The following is an 18,319-nucleotide window of genomic DNA, read 5'->3' as shown; positions in this document are numbered from 1 at the left end:
CATTTACATGAAAGAATTGCACTTTTTTGTGTTTTTTGCTGTTATAAACCCTGCCTTTCTTTGTTCTCTCCGAGAGCAGTTTGAGTAGTTACCTGGATCTGCATGGTAGTGCAGGCTTTTTGTTCAAATAAATGCCTTTTGTGCTTACTACAGCCTGAGCCTCTGTGGTTACTGAAGGGGCAAATGCTTGTTCCTACACCCCAGCTTTTCTCTACAGTCGCCATCTAAAGCCTTCAATTTCCCAAACTCGGAATCACTTATGTTTCTCACTTTAGAGAAATATGGTTTTTAAGATTTTCTTTTTTAAAAATATATATGTTTATTGATTTCAGAGAGAGGAAGGGAGAAGGAGAGAAATAGAAATATCAGTGATGAGAGAGAATCATTGATCAGCTGCCTCCTGCATGCCCCCTACTTGGGAACAAGCCAGCAACCCAGATTGTGCCCTGACAGGGAATCAAACTGTGACCTCCTGGTTCTTAGGTTAAAGCTCAACCCCTGAGCCACACCGGCCGGGCAATAATAATGTATCATTTGCTATGTTTCTACTACAAGTCTCCAAGGGCAGCTCTTTTGAGTGTTTGGAGAACACAGAAAGCAGACACAAGAGCGGGGCTAAATGAGAAATGATGAAACAAAAGGATTTTCCCATAGTCACTTTATTGACAGTTTTTATTGTTACAAAGGAAGTCCATGCACACATGGTGACAAGCTTCACTTCATATCTCAGGAAGCAGCGATCATCTGATAGGTCTTTGGGGTAATAAGAAATGGGAGAAAACCAATAAAGAGAAAGACCAACTTAAGAGAGATGAAGGAGAGGCTAAAAAATGCACCATCTTTCTGGAACTACAGTAAAGGGGCTAAATTAAATCATCATTTTATCTTTTCAGGTAGTGCAGGCTCTCTGAGAAAAGAGAGGTGGGAAGAACCAATTCTTCAGAGAATTACTAGGGTCACAGAACGAATGAGTAGAGTTAGAGTCACAGACAGAAGTGAGGAAACAGCTGTGTTTAGGTTTTGGCAGGTGGACATGGGGTGGTAATAATATAACGGGGTTGCCATTAATCGAATCATAACTACTACATGCCAGAAACCTGCTAGGCTCTGTAGAGAATGGTTCCTGATTACTGCAGCAACACGGGAAGGTGGGCATTGTTGTTCCCGGGGAGGCACTGAGGCTACAGGTTAAGTAGCTTGTTCTGGTTGCCTGTCAACTAGTAGCAGGGTCAGGAGAGGGATCCAAGCCTGCCGGGCTCTGGAGTTAGGGTGTTTTCTATATCCCTGCTTTTTCATGCTACAAGTTTCACAGGGGGAATGGGTGAGGGTGACTTGGGAGTTTATAAGGTCTCAGTGAAGGTTAACAAACAACAAGGAGATTCAGGTCTGAGCAGGGTATCTATATTTCACAGAAGAATTACTGGGTCTTGCCTCCGAGAATTTCTAGGGAATGGAAAACAGAGTAGGATTAGGAGGGAGGTGACTCTGATTTGGGGATTTCTTTTGAGGGGGATCAGGCACTAGGTTTGTCCTAGGCAGCAATCCGGTAGTTGGGGTGGACCTGGGGCCTGACGTCGCAGACCATGCCAAGGAGCTGGGCCAGGACGCGTTCTCGGTTTTTCTGCTGGGAGCTCTGCATGCCCTGCACCTGGCGCCTGGTAGCCTGCTCCACTTCCGCGGACAGGTCTCCCTGGGAGCCCATGGCCTGGGAGGTGAGGAAGGGGCAGGAGAGGAAAAGGAAGAGACAGAGAAAGAGGGTCCAGGCATGTGGAGGAAAAGGTCCTAGAGCAAGGCCAGAGAGAAAGGCCCTCTCCAAACCGCCCATCCCACGGAAACAGCCAGACACCAGGACACAACACAACCCCTTTCCTCCAGACCTGACGTGCAACGTCAGACTGTACAACCCCCACCCTCACCACCCATGACCACTGCACTCTGCCCCCCACCCAAATGCCATCATCCTCCACACAGACTGGCAACCCCCCCTCCCCCAAGCTGCTCAATTCCTTCAGGTGCCCAGGCTCCAAAATACCACAAAGCTTGACCAATGTCACATGGCCCCCACCAGGACCCCCTTCTGTCCTTGGCCATCTTATTTTATCGTAGAATCACCCTCACCAGATGCATCCACCAACATGCACTCTGGGTGCCAGCCCCACTTCTCCCCAGACTCACCGCTTGCTGTTTGCTCTGGAATTCCAGCTCTCGCTCCCGCCGGTATTGCTCCACTTCCATCTGTGCCTCTTCCTTTGCCTGCTTCAGACGCCGGGCCTTCCCTGGAAGCAAAACAAGGATGGGGGTGGGTGAACCCGACATAAAATATGATAGTGGGGGTCACTTCTTCCCAGAAAGTTATTCTGCGCTCAGCCAACCAGGTGCTAGATTCTAACACTCCCCCATTTCTTCCCTTCTAACCAGCCCCCCAGCCCTCAGCTCTCTCCCCATCAGGCGTGGGTATTCCTCAGGACTCAAATGTTTGCTGTCCTCCCACCCCCAATTTTCTTTCCAAACTACTAATGGAGGAAGGGGGAGACTCACTCTTCCTGGCATCTGCCACCTTCTCAGCCGCTCGTTTCTCTGCTTGCAGGAGCTGCTGGATACCCTGGGATTGGCTGGCCATTTCTGTCGTTATGGCAGATTCTGTTTCGGATGCTACCAAGGTACCAAATGGCTCCCAGCCCCCCACCCCACCGCCTACTTCTCCTCTTCCAGCTCGTCGCTGCAGTCCTCCACTATCCCTGGGTCTTAGTGCTCCCCTTTTCGCTTAGCCTGCACCGGGTGTCTCCCCCAAACTGATCCTCCGATGTTGGCTGGTCCTCCTCGCCCACCTCACTCTGGCAGTACCGAGAAGGGCCTCTCGGGGGCAGCGGAGACCAGCCCCAAAGCTGCCCGCTAGAGTTGGGCGCCAGGCCGGCCCAGTCCGGGAGGGCCCGGGCTGAGGACGGTATTGGGAGAGAAGGCGGCTGGAGGGGCTGAGACTGGGTGAGGAAGTAGGAAGTCACCATCCGTGGTGCGTCGGGAAGAGTACGTTGGACTTCTGAACTCGGCCAACATCTCCTCCCTGTTCTCTCCCAGCCGTTCCCATTTCCAATCTCTTTTCCAAGTCCAAACTTCTGATCCACCTCACTTGCCTTTATGTCTTTTCATGCCTGTTTTTCTCTTTTTGATCTGCCCCTGTTCTTGGCTTCAATGTGTTTTTTTCTTTTTCACTGTGATTTTTACTCCCTTATCTCTCCTGTTTTCTCTCTTTTTTCATCTTTTCATCTATCTCGGAACCACTACTCTCTTCCCAGCTGGGGAGGTGGGGGTAAACCTCCAGGCCGCCCACCTTTTTCTGCGCCCGCCCTCCACTTTCCCGTTCCAGGTAGACCCTTTATCTTAGGGTCCCTGGTTTCCCGCCGGAGGCCACCCCGCGGAAACACACCTCCCCGCCGCACCACCGCGCGTCCTCGGGGAGGAACGACATCCGGTAATGCTTCTTAGGTCATTTCCGCCCTTTGCCTGCGTCTAGTTGCGCCGTTTCCGCCCTCCTGCCTCCCTCGCTCGCAGCGCCTGAACCCCGGCCTCGGGCCGGCGGCTCTGAGGGTACTTGGGGGGCGGGGGCAGGTCTGATGAGTACCCCCACCCACCCCCCTGGTCCAGAGGGAGAAGCCTTTATTTTACATCATTCGACCGGGTGCATTATATTCAATTTCTAGATCATTATTTGAAATTGCCCATGACTTTAAAATTCTAACTTGATAAAAATGTCCCCTATCAGTCCCTATTCCCCCTTTCCAAAGTTCTTTGTTTAAACTTTAGCGCGGCTAATGGGCCGCAAAGTGATCATTGGTCCTTTTCTCAACTTTACATTAAAAAGCAAATGTGTGACGCCAGCCCTCCCCCCCCCCCAAAAAAAAATGTTTTCAAACCGATCATCTGGTAAGGGGGAGGGGGAGGGGGGAACAGGCCTCATCTCTTGCTGCGGATGTGAGAACCCGGGCCGAAAGGAGGGACGGGGTGGCCGGGTGGCGGGAGGGGCCGGCCAAGGCTGGGTCCCCTCTGATGCCTCCTCCTTCTTCAGCCCAGGAGTTCCATGGCCTCCGCCTCCCGCCGCCAGCGCCGAGAGCGTCGCTTCCGGCGGTACTTGTCTGCAGGTCGGCTGGCCCGGGCCCAGGCCCTCCTGCAGCGACACCCCGGCCTCGATGTAGATGCTGGGCAGCCCCCGCCACTGCACCGGGCCTGTGCCCGCCACGATGCCCCCGCCCTGTGCCTGCTCCTTCGGCTCGGGGCTGACCCTGCCCACCAGGACCGCCACGGAAACACGGCGCTGCACGCTGCCGCCCGCCAGGGTCCTGATGGTGAGTGTGCCTGCGGGACAGGCCCTGAGCTACTGACCGGGTCTGAGATGGAGGCCAGCATCCTGGGACCTAGGGGGAGATGCCCAAGTTGGCATTGGCTATCACTTGTGCCGTTACAATGCTAAACTACTATTGTCTGAAGAGCCCAACGCTCAGATTTCGCGTAGCTACTTTGTCTCTTGAGTGGTGGTTTGCCTATAGTGCAGAAAGTAGCACAGAGGGTAGGCTTAGAGCTAGGTTGCCTCGGTTCAAATCCCAGCTGCACTCTTAATAGCTGGAACTTCTTGGGCAAGGTACCGAACTTCCCTGAGGCTTAGCTTACCCACGTGCAAAGTTACATAATAACAACGCTTGCTATGTGCCAGGCACTTCTCACAACATAACTCCTTTCATCCTCACAACAACCGTGTAAGTACCAACAGAGAAGTAATTTGCCAAAATGGTGCAGCAGTGACTGTAACCAGGCAGCCCAGCGAGGGCGCTGTCCGGTGATTCGGTACAGAGTTGTTATGGAAATACACAGTGATGGTGCCTGAGCTCCACCCCATGCTGGGTGAGTGCTAAGAATCACCGGAAACAGGACGCTTGGTGAGCACTCAGTAGATACTAACCGTTGTCCTGCCTGTTGTCAGCACGTCCCTACTCCCTTACCGACGGTTCTGAAACGAAAACGCTCTGAGAGGCAAACAGTTATGTCAGCCTGCCACCAAACTCATTCAGGGCAAAGCCTACCCTGACCAGAGTGAGGCCACCTGCGATGTGTTTTTGTCATGCTGATGTCAACATTCAGAAGCCTTCGTGTGTGTGGCCCCGGGGCTGCCCAGGTCCTCCCGGGCCACCCCGTACACCGTGTGCACTTCAGATCAGCTCTCAGACCCACAGCATGTACGCCGCCCGCCGGCCGCTGTGCTTCCCGGGCGGCCTGTGGCTTCTGTCGGGGCGGCGGTCCAGATTTGCCCTCCTCAGGAGGTTTTCCTTCCAGAGTAAGATCATCTGAGGAGAACCTCTGGGTTGGGATGAGCAGCCTTCACTCAGTTTGATTGCTCCCCCAGCACCCCAAGCATAGGAACCCGTGTCCACCCCCACACCTTCCCCTTACAGTAAAGAAAAATCCCCCCTTTCTTTAATGTTTCTTAACATAAGTGAGCTAGGCCAGCACAGGAGGAGGTTTGAAACTTAAAAACAAAGGAGGTTGGCAAAGTGCAGGTGGCTGACTGAACAACCGGCATTGCAGGTGGCAAAAGCTGAGCCCTCACCCAGGTGCCAGCCAGGGCCCTGGGGTCCGGGGCCGGGCTGGGCTGGGTGAGGGACCTGCAGCTCACCCTCTGTGAGCCTGATTTGCCTCTAAAATGCAGGTTGTGAGAGTAAGAGGCAGGCGCTTGGTACAGTTTAGCACTAACTAAATGAGAAGTAGTGTTATATTTATTCTGATATTAATTAAGGCTATTTGAATAATAAAAATATTCCTCATGGTAAGTGCTTTCTTCATCGTATTGAATCCCAAGAAACCTGTAAGATTGATATTATTATCTCACAGGTGAGGAAAGCAGGGCCTAGAAAGTTCAGGAACTTTCTTTTTTTTTTTAAATATATTTTTAGCCGAAACCGGTTTGGCTCAGTGGATAGAGCGACGGCCTGCGGACTCAAGGGTCCCAGGTTCGATTCCGGTCAAGGGCATGTACCTTGGTTGCGGGCACATCCTCAGTAGGGAGTGTGCAGGAGGCATCTGATCGATGTTTCTCTCTCATCGATGTTTCTAACTCTCTATCCCTCTCTCTTCCTCTCTGTAAAAAATCAATAAAATATATTAAATATATATATATTTTAGCCGAAACCAGTTTGGCTCAGTGGATAGAGCATAGGTCTGCAGACTTTGGGGTCCCGGGTTCGATTCCGGTCAAGGGCATGTACATTGGTTGCGGGCACATCACCAGTGGGGGGGTGTAGGAGGCAGCTGATCAATGTTTCTCTCTCATCGATGTTTCTAGCTCTCTATCCCTCTTCCTTCCTCTCTGTAAAAAATCAATAAAATATATTTAAATATATATATATACATATATATGTATATTTTTTATTGATTTCAGAGAGGTAGGGAGAGGGGAGAGGAGAGAGAGATAGAAACATCAATAAGAATCATTGATCTGCTGCCTCCTGCACACCTCACACGGGATCGAGCCTGCAACCCGGACATGTGTCCTGACTTGGAATCGAACCGGGACCTCCTGGTTCATCGGGGGACACTCAACCGCTGAACGGCGCCTGCCCAGCGGTTCAGGAACTTTCTTCCCAAGGGAGATCCACACTCGGGTCACACCCAAGCCCTTCCTTCCTCCCAGTCCTGCCACCAGGGGGCCTTCTAACTCCTAGGCAGGAAGGCCTGTCTCCGTTTCCAGCTGCTGAGAAACCACTGTGCCTTAAGTGCAAGTGTGCCCTTTGAACAGATGAAATTATCTTGGATCTCCGAGGAGGGGCATCCCCTCAGCTCCCAGGCAGGCCCAGGCCCGATGGACTTGCCTGTTCGCTGGGGAGGCTGGGCTGGGCCCCGCCTTGGGCTTTTGGTAACTTCTCTTCGGACCCATCACCTCATGGGGAAGTTATCTCAGCTGTCAGAGACCCCTGTGTGCACACACCTTAGTCTGACAATAACCATTCTCTGCGTTCAGCAAGAATTATCGAACACAGAAATAGGGTTGTTTTTTTCCACAGTCTTTGCAAAAAGAATAAAATCCAGAGCCAACCTGATTTTTTTCCAGATCTATTATTTTTAATATGGCACTCACTGCACTTCTGCTGTGTGCCCGACATGCGCTGTCCGTTACCCTCGGTCTGCGCGGCAGAAGAGGCGGCGGCCCTGCTTACAGGTGGCCGAGTCATCAGTCCACATTCCATTTGCCTTTCCAGCCTGACCTCCCACAGCACACCCGCCAGCTGCAGCCCCCTGCGTGGCTGTCTTCCGTGCCCCCAGCATGTTTTTCACGAGCCTGCCTCTCTCTTGCCTGTGGCTTTCCCGTCTGCCTGATTTCTACTTTGCTCAATTACTCTCCCTTCCCAGACCAACGTAAGCCACCTCCACCTGGAGGCCCTCTTGGAGCGCCCTGCCCGCGACTACCTTTTCTTCCTCTGTGCCCCCCTCAGTCAGCTGTCCTCACGATAAGCTTCTGACACTGGGTTTTGAGTGAGCTGTACCGGTTAGTGTGAACTTTGCTTTAAGGAAGACATCATCTTATGGGGAGGAGAAAAGCAGTGCTGTCATCACTACGACAAAGTCTGTTTTTACTCCAAACGTTTTTTTCATACACATTCTTCCCAGTAGAAAAGCACATTGGGGAAAAGGTGATCTGTACGGCTAAGCTGCTGATACAGCTGGCATTGCAAGTCACCGGAGGAAGGTGAGCTATTTAACAAGTGATAACGGAGCATTTGCTTCATCCAGGAGAAACAGTCCTCCCTCATTCCTGACTTAAAAGTAAGTTACGTGAGGGACCCGCAGCTCACCTACATATGACAGGAAGGGCACATGCCAAATTCACGGGAGGGGTTCCCCTGGGGGAATAAAACTTAGAGGGCGGCATCGAAGAAAATTTTACTTTATCCATGATGGTTTTATTTCTTTAAAACGAAATGACGTTGCAAAAATGACAATATATTAACATACCCTGTGATAGGAATAGAGGTGTTTATTGTACTATACTTTCTACTTATTTTGAATTTTTTAGTTTTCTAAAAATAAAAGTAAGTATAGTAGAAAAACACAGGGGAATTGTTTTATAATCTTGGAGTGAAGAAAACCTTCCTAAGAATGAAATAAAGTCAAAAGCTATTGATACAGATTTAACTACATTAAACTTTTTTTACAAATATATTTTTATTGATTTCAGAGAAGAAGGGAGAGGGAAAGAGGGATAGAAACATCAATAATGAGAGAATCATCTATCATATGCTTCCTGCACGTCCCCCCCTCCCCTTTGCCACTGGAGATCAAGCCCACAACCCAGGCATGTGCCCTGACCAGGAATCGAACCTTGACCTCCTGGTTCATAGGTCGGCACCCAACACTGAGCACTCTGGCATAAACTTGTGGGAATGGGAGAAAATACCCACAATGCATGTAGCACAGACACAGGGCTGACCTCTACCACATAAAGGCTGCCTCTCTGCATTATCCTTTCCGAGGGAAAAGTAGATGAATAAGAGCAGGTCACTCACAAAGAAACACAAAGAGCCAAAAGCATACGAAAAAGAAAATTTCATAATTAAAATCTTTAATCTGTCAGATGGGCCAAATGAAAAGGTTGATGAGACGCAGTTTTGGTAAAGGACGACACAGATTTCCATAGGGGTGTGTGTTGGCGCTAACGAGAGCTGTTTGGCAAAACCTCACATGTTCTTGACTCAGAAATTCCACTTCTGAGAAACAGCCCCGCAGAAACACCACAGGAGCCCACAGAGGCAGGCAGGAAGCCAGACAGTTTCTGTCGCCTGGGGGGGCGTTTGTTCCGTGCACAGTGAAACACCACGCAGTCATGAAAAAGGAGGCCACACGCGTGCTCCTGTGGAAAACGGATGAGATGCTAAGCGCGAAGAGCAAGTTGCCAAGTAAAACAGAGTGAGGTCATGTCCCGCTGACAGAGCTGTCAGCTGTGTGGTTGATGGCACCCAGATAGGGCTGGAGAAGAGCGGCCAGTGGCAGAGTGCTTACATGTGTTCTTCATTCTTTACGAGGAGAGGCATTGAACGTTCGTTATATCCGTGCACTTCAGAACGCCGAGTCAGAGTGGGAGCCACCCCGGCCCCTGCGGAGACAGAGCCTCCTCTGTTGCTGCGCCTTTTCCAGCAGGACACTTGCTCTCCTTACACAGCTGCCGTCAGGTCCCATGCACAGTTTTGTAGCCAGCTTTCTCCATACACACACGTCATCTTTAGTTACTATTTAATATCCTGTGTCATATTTTACTTATATCTTATAGTTGGAAGCCTTACTCCTTAAAACCTATGAACTTAAAGCCTTCCCGTCCTGGCCTGAGCACCTGCCACCCTCACCCCCGCCATGAGCCCTGGTCAGGAGAGCAGCGCCCTCCCTCGTCCTGATGGGGTCTGGATCCGGCTACTCGAGTGTGCCCGGAGATGCGTGGGGGCCGTGGGCCTCGGCCGGCCGAGGCTGGGCCCGTTCTGCCCGCTGCCTCCCTGGCAGTGGGAACACCCCTCCTGTCCCGTGCCTCTCCTGGATGGCCAGTGCCACGGGAAAGATGGGGGGCCGCCTGCCCTGGCGAGAGGAAGCAGGCCCACAGCAAGAGAGCCTCACGCACCCTCCTGGCCCCAGGAGTGAGGTGCTGGGTGGCACGGGTGGGCCTGGGTAGGCAGTGAAGTGAGCACACGGCCCTCGGCACATGGCCACTCGGGAGCCAATGCGGGGAAGTCAGGACTCAGGGAGGGGAGTTCCTGGGCGGAACCCCCTCTCCGTCCCTCTCCCCTCCCCTAGGCCAGCAGTCCTTGGAAAGAGCTTGCTGGTTGCCTGGAGCATTTCTCTGCTTCAAACTCTGCTGATCTGGCCCTCTACCTCCACCCTCCCAGCATACCCTGGGGAAGGCTGGCTGAGGGAAATTCCCCTAAAAACATTTATTTTATGCAGTTTATTGGAAAGTAATATAAAAAGATACCTATTCGATATTTGCATATTTATAATGGTAGAGTAGAATGTTCAAATATTTTACCAATCTGAAGTATAATGTGGGGTGAGAGGTATAAGGTGACAATATTGTCTTTTCTCTTTTTTTTTTAATCTCAGAGAGACATAGAAACATCAATGATGAGAGAGAATCGTTGATCAGCTGCCTCCTGCATGCCTCACACTGCGGATCAAGCCCATAACCTGGGCATGTGCTCTGACTGGGAATCAAACTTACTAGTTCATAGGTCGACGCTCAACCACTGAGCCACACTGGCTGGGCTAAAGTGACAATACACTGAGTGGCCAGATTATTATGATCTCCAAATGCATAATAATCTGGCCACTCAGTATATGTGTGTGTGTGTGTGTGTGTGTGTGTGTGTGTGTATACATATATGTATACACACATATACACACACACATACACATTAGAGGCCTGGTGCATGAATTCGTGCATGGGTGGGGTCTGGTGCATGAATTCGTGCAGGGGGAGGGAACATGGGCGGTTGGCCAGCCTGCCTGCTGGTTGAACTCCTGGTCGAGGGGACAATTTTCCTATTAGCCTTTTATTATATAGGATATACACTGAGGGGCCAGATTATTACACGTTCAGAGATCATAACAATCTGGCCACTCGGTATTTTCCAGCCAAAACTGGAATACAGGGTCAGAGGTTTCTGACATTGCCCGGGGGGCTGGAGGCAGAAAACATAAAGTAGCCGATGGGGACAGGCCAGAATAGCTAACCGTGGTAAACTGTCAGTGCTGTCAGGTCCAGGTGGGCAGACGGGGCGCGCGTGGCCGGCAGGATCCCAGCTAACGCCCCACCGCTCTCCCACCAACAGCCTACACGGACTTCTTCCTGCCGCTGCTGCGGCGCTGTCCCTCTGCCATGGGAATAAAGAATAAGGATGGGGAGACCCCAGGGCAAATTCTGGGCTGGGGGCCCCCCTGGGGTTCTGCTGCAGAGGAGGAGGAAGACGAGGCGTCCCAGGAGCACCAGTGGAGGCAGAAGCTGCAGGCAGAGCTGGAGGACGAGTGGCAGGAGGCCGCTGGGCGGCTTGAAGGTGAGGAGGCCGTTCCCACCCACGCTGCCCCTCCCAGCTGCCACTGCGCCTGCACCCCCTGCACCTTCCCCTGCCGCCCGCTTCTCTGGCCCTGTGACCTTCCCATGGCCTCTCCCCGACCACCCCTGTCCCACCCTCCCAAACAGACTATGCTTCCCATGAGGCCCAGGAACCCGAGTCCTTCTCAGCCTGGTCAGATCGCCTGGCCCGGGAGCATGCCCAGAAGTGCCAGCAGCAGCGTGAGGCCAAGGGAGCCTGCCGGCCCGCCCGGGCTGAGGGCTCCGGTCTCAGCTGGCGGCGGCTGGAGGAGGAGCGGAGGCTCTTCCAAGAGCGGGCCAGGGCCAAGGAGGAGGAGCTGCGGGAGAGCAGAGCCCGGCGGGCGCAGGCGCAGGCGCAGGCGGCTCACGGGGACCCGGGGCCCAGGGCCCAGCAACCCAGGGGGGTCGGCAGGGGCAATCTCTGGCGCTTCAGTGATGTGCCCTGGCCCTGCCCTGGGGGAGGGGACCCGGAGGCCATGGCAGCAGCCCTGGTGGCCAGGGGTCCCCCCTTGGAGGAGCAAGAGGCTCTGAGGAGGTACTTGAGGGCCCAGCAGGTTCACTGGCACCCGGACCGCTTCCTTCAGCGATTCCGGAGCCAGATTGAGGCCTGGGAGCTGGGCCGCGTGATGGCAGCTGTGACAGCCCTTTCGCAGGCCCTGAATCGCCGTGCGGAGGCCCTCAAGTGACCGCCGGGAGACCAGGCGGGGCTGCAGGGCACGCAGCCTTCGAGACAGGCCGGCAGGAAGGGCATGATCAGAGGCGGGGTGACGAGGACGAGGCAGGACCGCGCTGTGCAGCAGAGGATGTGGGGTGGGAGCGAAACTTGTGACGAGCGGGGGTGGGAGGGCAGCCACCGGCACTGCTCCTCGACTCCGCCACTTCCTAATAAGACCTGGTTCCACGGCTCACTCCCAGGACTCTGCCTTTTTCCACTGCGGTGGTTTTCATCGCCCACAACATCTTTCCCGCCATCTGCCGACCCCACAGCTCTGCACACCTGTGACCGGCACGCGGGGCCCTGGACGCTAGCGGCCCGCCGCCGGCCCCCTGCAGGCGGCCCTGAGCAGGCCCGTGTGCCGCCAGCCTCACTCCTCGCCCTCTGCCGGGCTCCCCTCGGCAATCGGGGCCCAAGAGATGAATGTGAACACCGGCCAAAAAAGGGAACAAAACTAGTTTCCCTCCCTCCCGGCCCCCACCAGAACCACATCCTCCTCCCCGCTCACTGCCTCCCCGGCAGACAGGGCTTTCCCTGTGCTGAGTCACCCAATGGCCCAAGTGGGGCAGCCGAGCTGGGGACCACGGGGAGTTGTGAGAGGTCGGGACGGGAGCAGGATGAGGAGGCGCCCGTGGGGGAGTGGAATTTCGGTTGCTAAAATTAGGACCAGGGGCAGTAGGCGGAAAGAGCCCAATTATGTAACCTGGGTTGTCTGTTCTTGGGCAACCGGGGACCCACACCCGCGGAGGGTGAGGAGTAACATGGACTCACTCTAGTCAAGCTGCTCAGTCACTAAAGCCAGGTCGGTTGAGGCCTGAGGAAACGACTGTGCTCATTTAACCAGCCTGGGAACTTAACTTCTCCATTTTCCCGGCCATGTCAGTGCCTGGGCATTCACAGGCCTCCTGATAGCCCTCATTACCCCCGAGAGCCTCACTACACCTTGACCTGGCACCCATTCCCCAGACACGGTGTGACCAGACCTGGTGCGCGTCTTCCAGACCGCCTGGGTCTGCCTGGCCGCCACCTGGACGGCTGGGCCCTGGCGAAGCCTGCAGGACCGACCGCTCTCGAGATGCACTCGTACGCGGAGAACTCAGCTTTTACTCGGAAACACTGCTGGGTTTTTGCCTCGTTGTGCTTCCAGTTTGCAAAGCTGTGAATAAATCGTTACCGTGTATTTCTAGCCAAAGCCTCCAAACACGTTGAGTTTGTTCGACAGCTCAATCCTCAGCTCCCTCCATGGCTTCTGCCCCCATGAAGCCTGGATTTCATCGCTGGCAGCCAGGCCTGGCCCTCCAGAGAAATGTCCTGAGGGTGGAGGGAGAAGGCCTGGGGTTCCGTGGAGGACGGGGGCACCATGCCTCCTACTGTTCATGCTCAGCTCTCAGCACCCTGCACTGGTGTAGGACTAGACGGCACCAGACCCCAGGCCGCCCCCCAGGGCACAGCAGTGGAGTGAAAAGAAAGGCAGCCCGGCAGCGCCGCAGGAGTGGCGAGTGCGGCGGGCGCTGTCTGCTTCAAGACGCTCATGAATCAAGCTGATCTTCCAGGTTGGGAGCCCCAGTCTCCGCGGGCTGGAGAAGCCGGGAGCAGGGGAGGCCTTGGAGGAGGGAAGGCGCAGCCTCAGAACGTGGCATGGCCATGTGGGGTGAGCACCAGACCCCGGGGAGACAGAGAGCCAAGAGGCCCAAGGCCTGGAGGCATCGCCAGATGTTGGGGCGGGAGGAGGAAGCGCTATGAGAGGAAGCTGCTGTGATTCAGAGAAGAGACGGGCTGTGAGCAACCCAGGCGTCCGGTTCCGCTCACAGCTGGGGGTTTCGGAAGTGGCATGCAAAGAGCTCAGGTTGGGGGGGCCGGGGGGAGGGTTAGGGTCCGACTGGGAGTTGACAGGTAAGTATCAGAAAACTTTGGTGTCCAAATTTGCTCCTCCATCCAGATTTTTCTCTGCTTTTTAAGCACATCGCTTGCCCTTTGCAAGAGTTACATAAACCACAGTACCATAAGGCCTGTTCCTGGCCCCCAGACCTCCCTCTTTCCAGTGTCCCTCCCTGGTGTCTGGCCCCCAGCCCTGTTGGGGGTTCCCCTGAGATGAGGGCTGTTCACTTTCTCTGACCACATGGTTTCCGCTTCAGTGTCTTTTTTTCCTAGGCTGATAAAAATACTGAGCCTCAGAGGCCCTGGCTTCCTCTGACCCCCTGGGCCAGGCAGCGGGCTTCCTGTCCAACACGGTGGGGGCAGGGAGGGGCCCAGGGATCCCGGGTGACTGCCTCCCGTGAAGCGGGAGAGCGCGTGTCCTCCGGAGATCGGTTCTCGGGAGGTGTGTGGGTCTCAGTCAGAGAAACAGGGTTGGGAATAAGACTGGTGAGGTGGAAGGTCTGTTTGGGGTCTGGGTTGCTTAGGAAAAGGGCCAGCCGCGCAGCAAGCCGCCCGAGAGAACCCCAGTGGGTCGGGGTGCAGCCGGGAGCAGCTCCTCGGTGGAAGGAGGCGGGGGGGGGGGGGGGCGGTGTGTGTGCACAAGAGCGCCCTGAGCAGGCGAGGGCATGGAGCATGGCTGGCCAATGGGCAGCGTTTCTGTGTGCGGGGAGGGGGGCGCCAGAGGTCACGGAAGGGCTTGAGCAGAGACAGGGAGTCCAAAGCAGAGTGTTGAGGAGAAGAGCGTGCGGGTGAGGAAGCCCAGGAGCGGGGAGCAGTGTTGGCGGGCGCGGCTCTGGCATGCCCAGATGCCCGCAGATGCCCGCAGAGGGCTCGGGCTGCGGCCGAGGGCGGGAGCGCTGCCGGGCACGCGCATGGGCAGAAGAAAGTGGTGTTTTGAACACCTGCTATGTATGACCTGGTCCGTTTCTTAACTCCAGTAACCCTGCCCCCGGCCGTCCAGGAGGGGGTCCATTGTACAGGTGAGGAGACCGAGGCTCATAACGTCCTGTGGCTTGCTCGAGGCCACACGGCTAAAGAATGAGGGAATCATCATGGACTCGCTGGCGGTAATGAGACCCCGGAGGTGCCAACAGCTGCAGGTGGTGTTAAGGAGGGAGCAGAGTTCATACACTTCCGAGGCTGTCACGGCGAGACAACTGGTGGGGTGGTGCCAGTGCGGGAAGGGGAGTCTGCGATGGCCAAGTGTGAAGCCGAGGGTCGGAAAGTGATGATGCCTGAACAAAGGAGGTGCGTGGCCACGGGGAAAGGCGGGTCCGTGCAGACACAACCAGCACCTTTCCCAGCTGCCAGACAGTGGGCACAGAGAGAGGCAGCCACTGCCGCAGCGCTTGCCATCTACCGAAACACACTACCCGTGTGCCCGTGACAACCACACACAGTAATGGAGGTGCCGCGGAGGCCTGGGAGCCGGGGTGCTGGCCGGCAGGGGCGGGTTCCGGCCGGCAGGGATGCGCCCCAGGGGTCGATTTGGGTGAAACTCCTCTCCCGTGGAGGTTGAACCTGAGTGGACAGGATCCCCAAAAGAGGGCGCACGGCAGAGCACGAGGACGACCAGAGGCCCGGAGGAGAGAGCCCTCTGAGGCTTCGGGAGGTCGGGAGGGCGGGCGGGCGGGCGGGCGGGCGGAGGCTCAGGAACTGGGTGATTACCAATTTTGAGAAGAGAGTTTCCACTTACAGAGGGCAGAAGTCGCCTCACACAGGCCAAGAGCGAGTAGGAGGTGGGGAAAGGGAGGTGGTGGGTACAAAGTCAGAGAATGGCCAATACGGAAGAAACTAAGAATTGTCTCTAGCTCAACCCACAGATTTTACAGATGAGGAAATTCTACCAGTTCCCGAAAAAGTGGTTGGTTAGGGTGGTTAGCTGTCTCTTGAGACATCACACAGAAAAGGAAGGTGAGAGATGGAAGGGAGAGAGAGAGTCGGGGAAGGATTTTTTTATTTTCAAGAAAAAAACTTGAATTTGTGAAATGAAGAGGAGCAAGAAAAGAGAAAGCCTAAGAGGGAGAAAGGGTGCGGTGAGAGGAAGTGGGGGACGGACAAAGGGCCCGCGGGCAGGAGGCGCGCTCCCCGAGTCGGAAGAAAGGGAGGCCGAGCACAGTGAAGGGAAAAGAAAGAAGCCAGGAGCCCCGCCCTGGGTGGCTTTCGCTCGGCAAAATGGATGCCAGCACGCCCTGGCCAGTGTGGCTCAGTGGACAGAGCGTCAGCCTCCGGACCAAAGGGTCCCGGGTTCGATGCCATCAAGGGCACGTACTCGGTTGCAGGCTCCTCCCCTGCCCAGGCCCTGGTTGCGGCTCATGCAGGAGGCAGCCAATCAATGTGCCCCTCTCACATTGCTGTTTCTCTGTCTCTCCCTCTCTCTTCCACTCTCTCTAAAAATCAATGGGAAAATATCCTCAGGCGAGGATTAAGAACAAAAAACAGGTGACGGCATCACAAGTGAGGGCAAAGCAGCGGTGGGAGCCTGGGGACCACATCCCTGCAGGGGACGGGACCAGGTGAGAAGGCGAGAAGGGCCTTGGGGGGCAGTGGGCAGGTGGCATGACGCCTGCATGCTTGGCTGCGCAGGAGAGAGACAGGAGGGAGACCATCACGTTTCCCAAATGACGTCTAGGTCTTCTTAGTGAACATCCGGTAGGGAGGGATTCCAGAGCTGAAGCACTGAGGCCGAGTGCAAGCCTCCTCTTTTGACTTTAAAGTCTCTAGAGATGGTGGTGGGGGTGAGATGGAGGAAAACAGCGAGGCATACCAGTTGTGAGGAGCGTGGTGATGTTGGTGAGGAAGACTGCTGTGCGGACAGGAGAGTGTGGCAAAGGCCTCTGGGGGAGGAGGAGGCTCCCAGGCCACAACCGCTGATCCTGCCCCTGCCCTAGACCCTGACTGACCCTGACCCTGACCCAGCCCCTGACCCTGCCCCTGACCCTGCCCCTGACCCTGCCCCTGACCCTGCCCGGCCTCTGCCCCTGACCCTGCCCGGCCTCTGCCCCTGACCCTGCCCAGACCCTGATCCTGACCCTGACCCAGACCCTTACTCTGACCCAGCCCCTGACCCTGACCCTGAACCTGCCCAGACCCTGATCCTGACCCTGACCCAGACCCTTACTCTGACCCAGCCCCTGACCCTGCCCCTGAACCTGCCCAGACCCTGATCCTGACCCTGACCCAGACCCTTACTCTGACCCAGCCCCTGACCCTGACCCTACTCTGGCCCCTGCCCCTGCCCCTGCCCCTGACCCTGACCCTGCCCGGCCCCTGCCCCTGCCCCTGCCCCTGGTGGCAGGTAGGAGGAAGGGCAGGCTTCACCAATGAGAGAAGGAGCATTGGGAGAGTCCAGGTTTCAGGTGCCAGAGGAGGATGCTTTCAGAAATGAAACAGAGGGTGGGAACAGGAGGCGTCCACGGAGCACCATGAAGTGGGGCGGTGGGCGTGTCCTTGTGGGGTAGGACGGCTTCGTCTCTGGAAGCAGGGGGTGCTGCTTGTGGAAGTGAGCGTGGAAGACACACAGCCGTCGTCATGAGAAACACACACCTCCGACGGGCCTCGGGATGCACAGGCGGCACACCTGCTGATGCTGACAGTGCCCAGGGTGGCCTCCGACCTCTGACCTGGCCTGTGCACCCAGACTCCTCCAACTGCCAAGTGACATCTCCCCTTGGTGTCTGTCCAATAGAGTCAGACAGCAAATCCAACCTCAGACTTCTGGTTCTCCCACCTCAGGACCCTGCAGCTCTCCCCGTCTCCCCACCTTCACCCCCACCTGGCCATCCGTCCGATCCTTCATCTGGTCCTGTCAATTCTACCCTTCATGGCTGCCCCATCTGCTCTCCAGGATTACAGCAACTGCCTCCTGACGGTGTTCCTGCTCTCAGTGCTGCTTCTGCAAGCCAGCTACACGGAGGAGCCACAGGGATCTTTTAAAAAGGCCAATCTCGCCGAAACCGGTTTGGCTCAGTGGATGGGGCATCGGCCTGTGGACTGGGGGGTCCCAGGTTCGGTTCCGGTCAGGGGCATGTACCTTGGTTGCGGGCACATCCCCAGTAGGGAGTGTGCAGGAGGCAGCTGGTCGATGTTTCTCTCTCATCGATGTTTCTGGCTCTCTATCCCTCTCCCTTCCTCTCTGTAGAAAGTCAATAAAATATATATATTTTTTAAAAAGCCAGTCATGCCGAAACTGGTTTGGCTCAGTGGATAGAGCGTCGGCCTGCGGACTGAAGGGTCCCGGGTTCGATTCCGGTCAAGGGCATGTACCTTGGTTGTGGGCACATCCCCAGTAGGGAGTGTGCAGGAGGCAGCTGGTCGATGTTTCTCTCTCATCGATGTTTCTGGCTCTCTGTCCCTCTCCCTTCCTCTCTGTAAAAGATCAATAAAATATGTTTAAAAAAATAAATAAATAAATAAATAATAAAAAAGGCCAGTCACCTCCGCCTCCCATCTCTGCGCCGTTCTCTCTGTCTCTCGCACACGCACACGCACACGCACACGCACACTGAATCCTCCAAAGCGTCCCACGGTTGACTAACCCCAGATGCTTTACCCTGCTCCCCTGGCCCGTGCGT

The 18,319-nt window shown here is 55.4% G+C and overlaps 2 protein-coding genes across 7 annotated transcripts; one reads left to right on the top strand and one right to left on the bottom strand.

Annotated features, from left to right (window-relative positions):
- Positions 1-683: 683 nt before the first annotated feature.
- On the bottom strand, positions 684-3,456 carry ATP6V1G2 (ATPase H+ transporting V1 subunit G2). 3 transcript variants are annotated; one of them, XM_079780131.1, is made up of 4 exons: positions 3,425-3,456; positions 2,539-2,622; positions 2,176-2,276; positions 684-1,705 (listed from the first exon to the last, which is right to left on the bottom strand). In XM_079780131.1, the coding sequence occupies exons 2-4, from the start codon at positions 2,618-2,620 to the stop codon at positions 1,532-1,534; spliced, it is 357 nt and encodes a 118-aa protein (XP_079636257.1). In that variant the 5' UTR covers positions 2,621-2,622; positions 3,425-3,456; the 3' UTR covers positions 684-1,531. The 3 variants fall into 3 exon arrangements, with proteins under 3 accessions (XP_079636257.1, XP_079636258.1, XP_079636256.1); XM_079780132.1 differs by lacking the exons at positions 2,539-2,622; positions 3,425-3,456 and adding an exon at positions 2,829-2,940; XM_079780130.1 differs by lacking the exon at positions 3,425-3,456 and having other exon boundaries at positions 2,539-2,672.
- On the top strand, positions 2,956-13,212 carry NFKBIL1 (NFKB inhibitor like 1). 4 transcript variants are annotated; one of them, XM_079780128.1, is made up of 5 exons: positions 2,956-3,024; positions 3,383-3,469; positions 4,064-4,340; positions 10,854-11,075; positions 11,222-13,212. In XM_079780128.1, the coding sequence occupies exons 3-5, from the start codon at positions 4,076-4,078 to the stop codon at positions 11,797-11,799; spliced, it is 1,065 nt and encodes a 354-aa protein (XP_079636254.1). In that variant the 5' UTR covers positions 2,956-3,024; positions 3,383-3,469; positions 4,064-4,075; the 3' UTR covers positions 11,800-13,212. The 4 variants fall into 4 exon arrangements, with proteins under 4 accessions (XP_079636254.1, XP_079636253.1, XP_079636251.1 ...); XM_079780127.1 differs by having other exon boundaries at positions 2,972-3,024; positions 3,365-3,469; XM_079780125.1 differs by lacking the exon at positions 2,956-3,024 and having other exon boundaries at positions 3,332-3,469.
- The last annotated feature ends 5,107 nt before the right edge of the window (positions 13,213-18,319 follow it).

Source organism: Cnephaeus nilssonii (assembly GCF_951640355.1).
Source record: "Cnephaeus nilssonii genome assembly, chromosome: 9".
Classification (NCBI taxonomy): Eukaryota; Metazoa; Chordata; class Mammalia; order Chiroptera; family Vespertilionidae; genus Cnephaeus; species Cnephaeus nilssonii.
This window is presented reverse-complemented; position numbering and strand designations above follow the sequence as displayed.